Raw genomic sequence first — 15,254 nt, forward strand, 5'->3', positions numbered from 1 at the left:
AGCAGCTTCAGCAGCAGCTAAACAAATAATTCCCAATTCCCTTTGTTTTGAGACTATAACATGTAAAATACCTGGAAGCACTCTTTAATTCATGCTAGTCCTTTGATTTTACTACATGTTATTTTTTATTCTCCCTCAAAAACTTCATCAGCTTGGGAGTATATTTACATTATGTCACTAGTATTAAAGGCAATCTAGTATAAAAATAGGCATGAGAACTTTCCAACTTCCTTAAGAGAAAGCTAGAGAAGAATATTACACTTACCTGTGTATCCAGTATTTGTAGTAACGAGGAAGAACTCCATTGGGCCCTTTCTCCTGAAAAATATCTATAAGCCTCTCTAGCACAGTTACAGTTCTTGCAATAAGACAGTCTGTGGTTAAAGGCTTCAGTGTTGTCCCCTCTTCCTTATTAAATTTTGTGATGAGATCATTGATGCATATGGTGGGGTTGCTGTTACTCACATTAAAACCAAAGCCTGAAGAAGACAAATCAAAAAAAGAGGACATGATTTGTAAATACAAACACTTTGTTACCACCAGAAAGTCAGTACTTCATTCAACTACATGATACAATTAGCTCTAAGGATGTCTCCAATGGCTGTTTTCCTTCATTCTCTTACCCCTTTAAATGTTCCTACTTGTATAATTTCAAATCTCAGTCCATAATTTATTTGTTCCTTGCCCTTAAAACATCTTCTCGGAATTGCAGAAGCAAATCCAGTGAAGTCTTTCAACAGCACACCACCCCAGCAATGAGGGTGAGGAATATGGAAGATGCACGCTGGTGATAATAACATCAAAGTGAGAAATTCTTTTATTCCCTGGAAGCTGACAAGTCATTACCTAATTGACAGTAAATCACTGAACATACTCTAAGCTAGAGTTTTATCTTTCAGTCTACAATTTAATTAAGAGACCTTTCTGTTTAGTATAGTTGGTTAATAAGCCTTGTTTGGCTTGCTCTGAAAAGCCCAGAAGACTTAACTTTGCCATGTAAGACTCCAGTTTGCTTAATCTGTCTTACCACAGAATATACTTTAGAAGCCTCAAGTCTTTCACTGAGATTTCTCCAGCTAGAATAACGCTGGCAAAATGCCCTTCTTATTTAAATACGGCTCTTGGGGGCTTTTCTGCAGCCTGCTGAAACAGGCTTTGAGGGATGTGAAGAAACATATAGTACAGCCTGTTTACTTTTTTGTCCTAATAATTTGGATTTTTCTTTCATCAGACATTTGGGATAAAACCCAGTCCTGTCAATCAGGTTTATGTATGATACATCTCCATCTGCAAGAAGGTCCAGATGTATCATTTTGTAAGTTTATTATTAGTGACACTATTCATATATGGAAGCAATTCATATCAACTAGAAGGGGCAGGATCTCTTCACAGGAAAGGATTTTTTTACTTTTAACTAGTCAGAGAATGCACGCGAAGGAAGCCGCGGTGATACCAGAATCAATACATTAACCCTCTAGAAAAGAGAAATGAATTATCATAAAAAGACAAGGGAAAATGAACTGGAAAAAACTGATGTGCCACACCAGCAGATCCCAACTCAGCTGTTTACACTCAAATACTGCACAAGTGAACAGAGAGTGCCCGTGGCCATTGACCTGTGATTGGTATTGTCATGGTGCATAACATGGCCTCGGAGTACATCTGCAGGTTCAGGGCACTCCACTTTGTCTGTACAGAGATCACTAAACACTGAAACACATGAGAAGCATACTGAGATGATGAACTCAACTGAGGCAGAAGCATCTGGGGGTAAACAGTGGCAAAAATGTAGCCAGCTAATTTGAAAAAATCCTAGGTGCTCAGGACTCTTAGCCTGTCTCTGCATTGCCCATGTGAGAATGAAAAATAAACACTTAGCCCTGATCTTGCAGTCTTCTGATGCGGCTAATACATCTTCCAGTTCTAGAGCTTGCCCTGCATTCAGCATTTGTGTGCTGTTCAAACATGCCTTAGCTGCACACAGAGACATACAGAGCTTTTGCCGGTCAACCACATTGGCTGTCCCTTGCTTTACAGTTCTGTTTGGCTATCTACATCTGATCTACGTCTGGCCCTTATATTAATGAAGTATATTCTTCTGCAGAACTCTTCTTCCAGAAGTCCCGCAGTAATTAAGTTCTTCAAAAAAATTTTTTTAAAACATGCTGAAAAATATGAACATGAACTGTGTCATCTGTGAGGCCCTCAGTATGTGGTACAGGTGAAAAGGTAGGTTTGCCTCTTTCTTTATTATTCTGGGGTAATTCTCAGAGCTGTGAAGCCATGTAGATGATCTTTGGTTTTGGTAACTTCCCTCATTTATGGAAACTCTTCATGAGTGCCACGTAAACAGTGAGGTCTAGGAAAGAAAACTCCATGAATCTACAAAGGGGATGATGCGCCTGGCTTACTTTTCCTGTTGTGGAAATCCGATCCTATTGCTACTACTAATATAAGAAGTGAGATGTCATGAGTAACCTCTACTACCCTCAGTGAGGTACATCACTGAAATGATGGAAAAGATCCTTAGGCTCATATGTGGCAAGTAAATTTCTATCTCAGAAGCTTCCAAGTGAAACAAAGTTGATGAAAATGTACACCTTTGTATACACCTCAGACCATGACTCTTACGGACATCAGGGAGAATGTATACAGAAAGTTTCCATTTGAAGTGAATGTTTTGATGTTTATGGTATGAAATGCAAGGTCCAATCCAAATACTTTATGAGCAAAGAGATGTTTGATAAGATAAACTGGGTTTGGAACCATTTCCGTTTTTCTTGTGCTCACCAGAACAGGCTCTGGAAAAACACATGGAAGCATTAAATGCTTGACAGGGTATAGAAAGACTCTTTTAAGCATCTTGTTTCAACCAGTATTCTATACATGTAGATCATCTACAAAATGAGGATATAAAAATTGATCAGAGAATTTAATGGCTGGACTTGTTTCACAGAAGGAGGTGATGACTACTTCAACTGTTCTGCTTCTTCATGCCTCAAATGATATGCTTGCATTCTCCTCACAAGATACTTTGCTTATCTACTGTGTTATATTCAAATATAACCCAAATACTATAAACTTCACCTTTTAGATTTGCTACGGAACTTTTAATTTTTTTGATGTACCACAAATAACTGGTTTTGGAACTGGAAACTAGCGCTCTGCTGGCAGGTTTCTGAGCATGTCTGACAGATCTGTACTCCTGCTGGTTAGGGGAAACATTTTCCTTAACAACAGGATGATTATCAGACTTGAAACAACAAAGACTTCAAAATTCTTATTTGTGCACCTAAACTTCTTCTGTTATTACAGTACTGGGACTTGTTGGAAAATACATGTACAGTCTTTCTGTAATTGGTCGTGTTATATTTTCAGAATGAGCCTTCTTGATAGACGGGTCATGTTCACAATGAACAAACAAATTGTCACTCTTTGTTTCCTGACTCAGCCTTCCCAACTACTTTGGATTTTTTTCTTTTTGAGAGAACTAAAGAAAGAAATTTATTAATCAAATAATTACATTACTGCTGCTTCACTAGCAATATTCCAGTTTCTAGAAAAATATCAACAGATTCAAGTTACGAATAAATTTTAAGAGGATGAAAGAAGAAGCTAAAGTATCACTATGATTACATAGCTCTTTCTCTCCAGATTTCAAAGGCATGTTATTTACTGAACTATTTGTCATGTTGCCAAAAATAAATAAATTTTTAAAAATGAATAATTTTTTCAGTATATCCTACTAGTTCTGCAACAGATCAAGGAGGGCACTTTCCTCTATTTCCTGTAATGCTCTTTCTTTGAACTCCACTACACCAGCCCAGATGCTTGCATTTATGTTTTCCTTGTCAAGCATATGGAATTATTAAGAAAAACGAAAATATTTACTTTTTGTGCTTCCCTGATTTAATGTTGTGCTTTATTTCCTTATGCCTGCTGTCATTATTTGTTCTTGTCCTTATCATTGGAACTCATAAAGACATTAATAAAATTTTTCAGAAAAAAACAATAAACCTTGAAAAGACATTTACCAATAAGGATGTGAAATGTTGTTTCAATAAGTGTAGAGTTTACCAGAACTCCACCAAGTTTCATAAGATCGCTGTAGTAAATATCATTTGGCCATTTTACTCGCAGATCAATATCCTAAAGAAACAAAAATATACATTTAGACACACTGTGACACTGATTATAAGAACATGGCTTATTCATCACTCCATATTCTATATTGTCTGTATGTCTTTGCCACACAGAACATGATACAGGATGTCAACTCCTCTTCATAATAAGAAACTATTTAAGTGCTCCACAAGTGTTGCTGAAAAAGTCATAGTAACATCATTACATGGTTTACTACGGAGGTTCACAGCTATCAGAGAAAAGTGCCTATTTATTAAAAAAAATTATGGCAGATAATAAAGTCTTAGAACCACCAAAAGGATGACTAAAAATTCTAGAGATTTTCAGTCTCAAAATGATAAGGCTTTATAGAATGCATTTCCCTCATTCATGAGTGCCTATTAAAGATTTTAAAGATCTGTTGAAGAAAGATGCAAATTGGAGCAGCTGTTGTGGCTCACTGCTGACAAACAACCACAGTAAGCCCACAGTAACATCAACACTGTATTTAAGGATCCTTGCAGAAACCAGACAAGGAGACAACGACATCTTGAATTTCAGAAAGGAAATTTAGCAGACAGGAGGAATTCCAGTTCACAACTATATAAATACTTCAGTAATGTCCTAAATATATTCATGCTTTCGGCAGCTATGCTCAAGCAACACCATGGAGCTGGAAACACAAACTGTGCTGTGTGACACCATTCCAGTGCAATAGAGAAGTTTTTGTTGAAACCACGGAACTGAACTCAACTTTGCACTGGCTACTTAAACACAAAAGGAAAGCAAATGTGCTTCCTGTAGTTTTAAAAACTGCGTATGACTGCATCCCCAGAGGCAAATTATGGGAGGTGCTCCAGAACTACAAGAGTCACATTCCCTCCTATTGTAGATTATGAAATCCCTTTACAGGATGTGTGAAAACTGCACCTGGGTCCATGTCTACTTTCCTGACAGATTTAAAGGCCAGAGAGGAGTCCATCACACATACATTGACAGGAAATACTACCTGATTTTGCTATCAAACTATTCTGAGAGAGTATCCCAATTCATATCCATTACGGAAAACAACTTGATTCCGCACTGGGAAAAGATTTATAGAAGACTCTTGAAACGTGTCAAGGATGACACAGTTAAACAGCACTGCCAACGTCAAGAGATCTTTTGAAGAGCTATTCAGGTGATTGATGTTAAGGAAAACATACACCTGTGAGACACCAGACACTAGCTCTGCAATTGAAGTGACAGCAAGCATGAAGAACAACCAAGTCAAGTGGATATTCCCATGTCATAAACTACACAGCAGAGATTTTGTCACAATATGGTGTTACAAGGTACTGCACGACTATCTGCGTGTCGAAGAGGCGACAGGTGTCACAAAATGTGTGGAAAATGGAGCCCATTATCTTCACTTACTAGAGAGAGATGTCTGCTGTTCTCAGAATGGGAGAGCAAAGTAGTCTCTTGATATAAGGCTGTATACCTTTGCAGCACTGACATCTGACAGTAAAACTTCAAACTGAGCAGTCAGATTTCCTTCATGAGGACTCAGAATCAAGGGCTCAGTTGCTGCCTGCTCAGCACAGTTGACAATTGTAGCAATTCTAAAAACAGTGACTGGCTGATAAACTGAGACACAGGTATTTCAGATTTTTGAATGGAAATCCTGAAGCAGACTTAGAGCATAACGAATGACCTTAAACTGTGTTGAAGTATTACTAAGGTGCTGACATACATCTGCAGAAGTATGGAAATTTGGAGGAGAGAAAGAAACCTCATCTATAGATAAGCCCATCTTTTGCAGCTAGTGCAGTCTGCATGGCATGGATGTTCATCTGTCATAATGAAAAGCCCTGTGTTACCAAAGTCTAAAGGGGAAAACTAAGCATTAAGTTTCCGATAAATCTTTGAATTTCCTTGCTTTAACATATTTCAATTCATAACCTTAACACTGGTTTCACCCATTGTCTAGGGTGGATGTACTGTCAAAGAGATTCAGTAGCTTTGCCTTGGTCATAGCAAGCTATGTATTTTACTCGTATTATTAATATATAATATTTTCATATTAATTTTTAGTACTTCAGTCATCTTTTTCCTCTTGAGTGAAATAAAACAATAAATGTCACAGTATACCAGGGTAGGTGTATGGAAGCAAAACCACCTCCATTCATAAATTAACTCCTTCCCCAGTCAAAGTAATATTGTACAAAACTACCTCTTATCCCTTCTATTTTAAATGGTTAAATTATTCACTCTAGCCAAACATTTTATATTGCAAATTTTAGCCTGAACTATTTTGTTTTTATAGTCAAGTTATGAAGCACTGAAGTTAGAAGGTTTTAATAGAAAGGCTGACAGACCCTAAACTACAGCAAAGCTACTGGGTGCCACTATAATAAAGTTCATGTGTAAATGTGTATAAGTCATTGATTTTCTCTAATATAGGAAACATATGCTTTAGTTAACCACTTCTGTAAAATACCGAAGTTTTATAGTTAGCAAATATTAGGAAATGGTAACATTAAAAAGGAGATATACGAGGTGATGAAGAAGACTGGTTCTTCAATTTAATACTGATGACAGGACACTTGATTCCCTCTTGAGAGCAATACTCTTAAGTTCTTGCTTCAGAAACCAGTTTTCAACTTTAAACAAGGGTTGGAAAAATCCTTTAAGAGGGATAAAGTGACCACTGAAACAGCACCACCAAAAAAAACCAGAAGACAATTTGTCAGTTTTATTCATTTTTTTCTCTTCCTTGATTTCTTCAAAATCAAAACAAATCAACTGAATTGTCAGACAAACAAAATCAACATTTTCTTTACTGCTGAAGACTGAGTCTTAAGTTTCATAAGTTTACTAGTGAAATGAATGTAGTATACTTAATCAAGTTAGCAAAAGACAATATTATTTGTATACTAGATTTCTTAAAACACATAAATAAACAAGCATGTATGAAAGCTAAGTTTACCACTATATTAATCCTGAAGAACTATACTATGCGTTCAGTCATTCTACACATAGAAGGCATAGTTAAAATCTGAATGTAATGAAAGTGGAAACTAACTTTGTGATAAATTAGAATGAAATACCTCATATCCTGGTATTGATCTAACTGATTCTACCACTGCCAAGGACACCAGGTGTTGAATAAAAGGAATTCTCTGGCCGAGGTTTGAATGTAGAGGAATGGTGATATGTAAAGTGGACAGTGCACAGCCTATAGGACTGAGCCAAACATTTCCACCACGACCTGGGGAGGGAGAAGAAAAAACATTAACTTTAACTCAAGAAAAAAATATTTAATTAAAACCAACACTTTTTTAATGTAGACAGCTACAAAAGAGAATGATTCAATAGTATCCATCCAAGAATCAGCCATAAGTCCTCTTATGGACTTATGTAAACTAATGTAAATTAATTTTGAAAAAGCAATGGTTAAAGCACAAAGCTCTCTCTTTTAAAAATCAGGAGGCTGTTTAGGGTGCATGCTACTGATCAATAACCCAGAATGTTCTAAATTACTTGCTTCCAGGACTTCCTGATATCTGGTAACACACACATTTCAAAAAAATCTTGCTTTTTGAAGTCAAGAAGTATTTGTGAGAATGCCCTGTGTGCATCTAGAGATCCACCCACATTGTGAGTCAACTTGCTACAAGCTAGATCTGTACAGAAAGCCAGGTAACTATCTTCATGTAAGCTTGTGCTCAGAAGAGCTTATTAGACTGGGCACTGTTCTTCAAATAAAATGAACGTGGCTTTTAAATCAGTGCTAGTAACCTCTTGGGAAAGAGACAGAACTTGCTTATATTTATCTGCACAAGACTGTGGGAGCCCATAGGACAGTTCAGGCAGGTCCTGAGAGAAACCTCTATCACACATCTAGTCAAGACCCAGTCTTGTTCCAGTTAAGTCAAAAAAGGAGCCCTGGTTTGGAAGACCGGCTTGTATTACACTAAATGTAGTGATGGCAATTTCCATAACTGGGAAGACTTTTTGGCAGAAACTAGAAGACCACTAAATCATTTCTGCAAAAGCCACCAAACATCCTGAAAATGTTTACTTTGGCCTCTATTAACTTGGGTTTTGAGTTTGAATCTACAGATCAAGCAGGAGGAGAAAAGGAAATGATTATTCTACAGATTATACTATCAAAAATACTCATATCTCTAGGGCAGCTAGATGACATTAAAATGTCCTATATCACATGTTTAATGCACATTTATTAGCACTAGAAGGAAACTTACTGACCTTTCCCTTGTGTTTGTCGAACAGCAATTGCTATTAAACCCATCTCCTCTGGCAACTCAAACATTAACCTGCCAATTAGGAAAAAAACCCCACAATGGTTATCAACTGGAACACTAAACTACATTCATGAAAATCTAGGCTTAAACATCAGGTAATATTTTAGGTTAACATTGTACTATCATTTATCAATTTTCAGATAACATTTATTCTGGGCCAAGAAGCATTAGAACAGTAAAAAAAAGATTAACTGAAAAATGATAATGTAAAACGTTACTATATCTATTACTCTGGAAAAAGTTACAGCCATAGTTCATTTAAGGTGCCTTCTGATAACATGAGTTTTGTATTTCTTCACATTTTCTTGAAGTGCTTATTTTTTGCATGTCATTATCTTCAGTAAGTGACAACTAGCAATTCTAGACATTTGTTTCTACTTACAGCAAATTTTTGTTCATACTAGAGAATATAAGAGCAGCAGTTTCTGATTATTTAGAAAACCAATATGGTGGCAATAAAGCAGTTTAAAAGATACACTATCCCCTGAGAACTAATTATGATTTAACTACAGTAAATAAATCTACACCTTCTGAGAACTCTAGAGAACACTGGCTTATTTTAGGCTTGTGTTCTGCTTTTAAAATAGTTTCACTTAAAAGAATACTAACTTTCCTCAAGGGATAAGTAGAAAGTGCACTTTAACACCACCAAATGAGTCAATGCTAGACTTAGAAGAAAAAAAAAACCCTACTGTGAGAACTTCATTCAAGCCACTTTAAAACAGATCTGAACTGTACTATGATCCTCTATTTCACATTTTCAGGAAGAGTTATTTAACAGATAAAACAGATATTCAAGATGCTGCCAGAACGGTAAACCCAGAAAGTGATGTATAGCCTACAAATCTACTTCTGATATGGGCACAAATATCACGTTGTTCCTTCATATGAAAGGAATCTTGTCTTGGAGATAAGTGCAGCCCAAATCAGCAAAGAGTACTGTTCAAAATTATTTCCTCTGAAGCAAGAATCTGTGGGCAGCAAGGTACAGCCACAAGCAGACATGTCCCCCTGCCACCCACAGACACACATGTTTAGGCAGGCAACAAGCTAGGGACTATACATCCCTCCTGCTTCACAGATTGAAAAGCAGGGGTTCGGTAACTCTTGGGGCTCTACCGGTAGCAAAATGGAAGTAGGATCCTCCCTGAGGTTTCTTTCAAATGGCTGACTTGCTTTCACGATGACCAAAATGGGAGATTATTAGAGGGCTTACCCAAAGTCTGGATCACAAATGCCTTTGCTAATTAGAAATACTTGAACCCAAACTGTCAGTAGCTGTAACAGACTCCACCATGTTTTCCCACGTTACTCCTGAATCAGTGAGACACTGTTGAAGAGCAACAGCCAGAAGATCTCTTTCCCAGTCCCCTTCCAGTTCATGTGAAATACAGCCCAATAATTCTTTCCTTTGAACCCTATGGATTACACACTGAGACCAGGCTCACTTATATACCTCCTTTTATGCTGGGACCTAGGGGAAAATCCTCTGTAGCTCATGAGGCTTCAGCCTTTACTTCTGAGAACAGCGTGATTTCAGTTACAACACCAAGTGCATGGCTTTGCAACATGAAAATCTAATTTAAATTTGGAAGCATATTTAAGAAGAGTTTAGAGGCTTTGTCAAAATATGCTGATTTCTTTTACTTCTCCGTTCACATATTTATTTTTAAACAGGCAAAAAAAAAGAAGTCATGTGTTGCCATGATGGGACGAAAATAATGAAAGCAGGAAAAGAAAGTTAATTATGAATCCAAAACACAGGCTTCTAGAACAAAAAGACATGATTAATAGAACATATGAATACAGCTATTAGAGACTTGGCAGCAGGTAACAACATATTAAGTGCAGAGACTGAGTTTGCACTTTCAAGGGCCATGAAGAAAATCTTTAATGGACACAACACTGGGAAGTTGTTAATACTCAGGCTGATACAGCAAGAGAGATATATTTATTTTTATTACTTCCTCAGATTGTGCTGGAATTACCATGAAGCCTATGATAATAAAAAGACCCAGACAACCATCCTCTCCCCTCCAACTTCAGAGCTTTGTAAATTGTGTGCACTTGTTATTTTTTTTTCTGGGATAAACAACTTGCATTTTTCTTACCAGAAAAAGTAACTGTACGTGCACTTTTTTACATATTGACTTCCCTTCTTTTCTTTCAACTTAATCAGTTGCAGATTTAACAATTTCATTTTTCTGTATAGTGACTTAATCACAGTGCTCACCACATTCTCCCTTCCCCTCCAATTTTTTTTCCTTCAAGAAATTCTCTGTTCTTTTTTGTGCTCTTTAACTAACTTGCTCTACATAATAAGTCAAAAGACCACACTAAGATACAAAAGTAGAGAAACATGAAACATCTGAAGACAAATTTACCCATCAGAAGAATATCAGATGGCACCTACATGACCATAGAAGATGATCCCCAAATTTTATGTAAATTTTTCTTTTCTGCTTTGAACATTTTTGTGGTATTTGCCAAAACGTGAGCAAGGCACTTTAAGTACTTGAGAATATCAACCCAGCTGAAATATTAAGAGAGAGATTCTAGCACAATTTTTTACACAAATAATCTCTCCCTGCCCTGCAGTGCATACTAGGAATGCTGTCAAAAGTAATACTTAATTGCTTTATAGACACTTCAAGTCTACGAAGGACTCTGTCTTCATGGCTAGTCAACACAACGACTTTCCTTCCTACATGAACATAAAATGGGAATTGAAACCACAAAAAAATTTGTTTGAATAATGCTAACAGCCTGACAACTATAAATTTCATTGATGTTGTGGGTTTAAGGTTGAAACTCTCATTAATGCATCCTGCTGTGTTACAGTATTGCAGAGGTATTACAACAGGCAGCATTACATTCCAGATGTTAAAATACCTGGGCAAAAGAGGGTAAGTTATGAACAGATTTCTCCCTTCACTTCAAGTTACTTGTCTGCAAATCTCACTCTCAAATAGCTTGTTTATAGAGTACTATAAATATAAAAAAAACCTTTCAATTTTTAGTCAATCTTTTTGACCAATTTCTTGTATTATTTTGGACAAAGAAGGGTCCTGTACGCTTGCTTTACTACTTCTTATCTACTGTTTCTGTCCATTATGTCCAATTTGAAAACAAGCAGTGTGCCTATTAATGCTTTTCTTAAGCTCTCCTCCATAGCCTTCCACCTCCCTTTCATATCCTTTAACTGCATGATGTTGTGTGTGATTCCAAGCTCTGTGTGCTGAATTGCCTGCCAGAAGGTGTGCTGGCCAAGCAGAATAAGCAACTCTTGAGTCCATGCTGCAGACTTCCTGGTGACAGCACTGATCTAGATGTCTCTTTACTACCTGTAAGCCTGTTTTCATAAGAACACGAATACCTGAAGAAGCTCAAAGATATGGTGGTTTCCTGTAAAACAGGCAGTGGACTGGACTGAGAGCTGGTGGGCCAAATCAGAGGAGAAGCCACCAACAATGACATCATGGTGGGAGTATGGTACAGACCATGTAATCAGAAGGAAGTGGAAAAAGTCTTTTTGAGCAACTTGAGAACATCTGCAGATCACAGATCCTGATCGCTATTGGAGACTCCTGTTTCCCAGTATCTCTTAAAAGTCAAACAAAGTGGGATGCTAGCTGACTTGTGGGTAATGTTAAGGACAAGCTCTTAACACAAATATCAGATGATAAACTGGAGTGATCAACTCCTTGATCCGCTACAAACAAGGGAGAGTGGACTGAGGAGGTGGTAATCTGTGGCAGATTTGCCATAGCAAACATGAACTAATACTGTTCAGGATCCTGACAGGAATGAGGAAGGCAAGGAAGAGTATAAGCTCTGGATTTCATGAAAGCAGAAATCAGTTTATTCAGGGACCTGACAGATGAGATCTTACGAGAGGAACTCTGAAGGGCAAGGGAACTCAACAGACGCAGTCTTTAGAGATAACCTTCCCAGACAAACTAACAGTCCATCACAATACAAAGGATGAACAAGGAGTCTGATTTGGCTAAAAAAGGGAATTAATGACTGGAAAAAGAACATGCAAAAGAGATGAAAGTAAGAAGAAATGCTACAAATGAGGAATGCAGAAACATTGCCCGGACAAGCAAGGATGCCATTAGGAAAGCCAAAGATTATCTCTAACAGAGATTGGCAAGAAACATGGCAACAGGAATTTCAACTGTTGCACTGTGAGAATAAACAAGGAAAATGTGGGCTCACAGCTGACTGAGGCAAAAGCACAGCAGACACACATAACACCGAGTTACTAAGTGCATTCTTAGCCCCACTCTTCACCAACAAGGTCTCCCAGGCTTCTACATATAACACATTGGGTTCCAGGAGAAAAGGAAATAGCAACAGTAGAAAACGACTTATGTCATAAATCTTTTGAGAAATCTTGACTCATACAAGTCCATGAGAGCAGACAGGATGCACCTGAGAGTGCTGAGAGAGCTAGCTGATGGCACATCAAGGTTAATTCCTGTCATCATGGTCACAGAGATCAGGGGAAGTGCTGCATGAATGAAGAAGGGCAAGTGTCGCAACTGTATTCAAGTTGGTCTTCCACAGCACCCTTGTATCTAAGTTTGGTCATTGATCTAGATGGATGCACTACCAAAGGAACAAAAAGCGTCTAGATTCTGGGACTGAAAAGAAACGGTTTTACTCTACCTGTAGACTGGATACAACTGCAGTTCCTCAGAGGTTTATCCTGAGATCTATCCTATTTAATATTTTAATAGCTTTACCAATGGCCTGTAGGAGGAAATGGCATGCACATTAATCAAGTTGTGAACAACACTGAACATGTAAGCACTGGAACAGGATGGCCAGAGAGGCTGTGGAGTATTTCAAGATCTGACTGAAAAAAAACTTGAGCAAGCTGGTTAGAATTCACTGTTGATCCTGCTTAAAAGGAGGTTGGACTAGAGACCTTCAGGGATCCCTTCCAAACTGAATGACACTGTGACTCGAGGAAATGTACAGAAACTTGGTCTCTCTGGTGTTTCTAGCTGTCTTTTAAGTTTGGCTGAAACCAGTCAGCAACTAGCCATTAGCTACTAATTACTAATTTAGAAATTTAGCCCAAAGGCTGTCCACTGAAATCCACTAGCCTAAGTAACATCCCAGATTAAAGTAATTTTCACACTCTCTTACTATCATAAACATTTAATTTTACCCATGTTTCACTTCTCATGCACTATTTTAAACGTGACTAGGTGCAACATGGAGGCTCCCAAAAGACTGACTCCCACAGCTGAGACAAGCAGAGGCTTATTTAAATGATAGGAATCTTATGGCTCTGCACTGTTACAATTTTGCCTATATCCAGCAGGCCAAATATGTGCTAGAATACTCGATTATATGAATGCACTCTTCTGTTCCGTTTCAAGAATCCATAGCTTCTTACACTTTATAGTGGGTTTCCCTATAGCAATGCTAGTACAGAAAGGACCGTTTAGTATCAAATTATCTTTTAAGTGTTTAGATATATTAAAGTCCTAAATCAGTGAGAAAATGTATTAGGGATTATAATGTCCTGTACTTGTGGAAAACAGAAAAAGTGCTGGAATCTTGGACTGCTAGTTTCTTGTATCTTACTTAATAGATACTACAAAAAGAAGATTGTCCTATACTAGTCACAACATTTTCAGGAAGGAATAATCTATCAATACTACCTATGACATAGTTCACCAACTTACATATACTTTGGCTAGTCAGGCTTGGAAAGCAATGCACTGATAACAATATAATTTCAACAAAACTGCAATATCTAGGAAGACTGTAAGTAGGGTGAAGTCCTGTGAGTTATTTTTCAGCTGGATCAATGCTCTAATCTGGCTCACCATAAATGAACAGTGCTGTTGGCAAAAGAGAAGCAACAGTAAAAGAGGCCAGTAGATAGAGGGGAAGATTAAACAACCTTTTTCTTACCACCCATGTACTTAATGCTTGATTTAAATTTCCATATTAAGGCATGAGAATTGTGTGTGCTTTGCTTGTGCAATTGCTTTGAGAATCAGGCCTGCTGAACAGGCAGGGTAAAATGCTACCATTAAATGCTCATTTTTTAGTGCTCACTGCATTTTTCAGCTGGTAATTTTCTTGTCTCTCTATTTTTATACCAGATATTTTATAATTAGCCCTTTGTATATGTTTATAGGCTTTTCCTCTTAAAAAAAAAAAAAAGAAAAAGAGAATTTTAAAACATAGTACCATACAGCCAAAGGTGTCAGGAAACATACCCAAATAAGAAAGGACTCCAAAAAATTGGTTTGCCAACAAAATGCCAGTAAAATTTGAAACCTGGGTTCAGACACACTGGTAATGTTCCAAAACTGAAAACTTAAAGAACTTCTTTATTCAGTAGATCAGCTTCTCTGTGAATATCATTGAGACCACAAAGTTACAGTAAAGAAGGGAGTTTCCAGTGGAGATGTGAAGAGAGTTTAAGTTGTTTCAAGTTTTAATTTGAAAAGCAAAAACTTCTACAATTTTTAATTTTTTTTCCTATAATATGTAATCTTCTCAATTAATGACCTTTCTTTATTTGAAAAAACTACCTGAAACATTCCAGAAAGTTAACACAGGACAAATAGAAGTTGGACAGATTTCATTCCAAAATGAATTCCAGTGCCAATATTTAAGAAACAGAATAGTTACTGGAATGCAGTGAAACATATTTATCATAACATGTTAAGAATAGAGTCTTCAGAGTGGAATAAAAAGTTATAAACATATTGATCAAAAACAGATCTAACCACTCTTGTCTGAAGTAAAGCACAGTATGAATGCTATAAAAAATGTAAACCATACAGA

The 15,254-nt window shown here is 37.2% G+C and overlaps 1 protein-coding gene across 2 annotated transcripts in view; it reads right to left on the reverse strand.

Annotated features, from left to right (window-relative positions):
* Positions 1-15,254, reverse strand: part of HLCS (holocarboxylase synthetase) — a 122,598-nt gene that overhangs the window by 4,392 nt on the left and 102,952 nt on the right. For both annotated transcript variants that reach the window (XM_069871711.1, XM_069871721.1), the window contains 4 exons: positions 8,377-8,444; positions 7,215-7,375; positions 4,035-4,149; positions 266-479 (listed from right to left, as the gene is read on the reverse strand). In XM_069871711.1, coding sequence (XP_069727812.1) covers positions 266-479; positions 4,035-4,149; positions 7,215-7,375; positions 8,377-8,444 — 558 coding nt within the window. The remainder of the gene's footprint in view (positions 1-265; positions 480-4,034; positions 4,150-7,214; positions 7,376-8,376; positions 8,445-15,254) is intronic.

Source organism: Phaenicophaeus curvirostris, chromosome 1, assembly GCF_032191515.1.
Source record: "Phaenicophaeus curvirostris isolate KB17595 chromosome 1, BPBGC_Pcur_1.0, whole genome shotgun sequence".
NCBI lineage: Eukaryota > Metazoa > Chordata > Aves > Cuculiformes > Cuculidae > Phaenicophaeus > Phaenicophaeus curvirostris.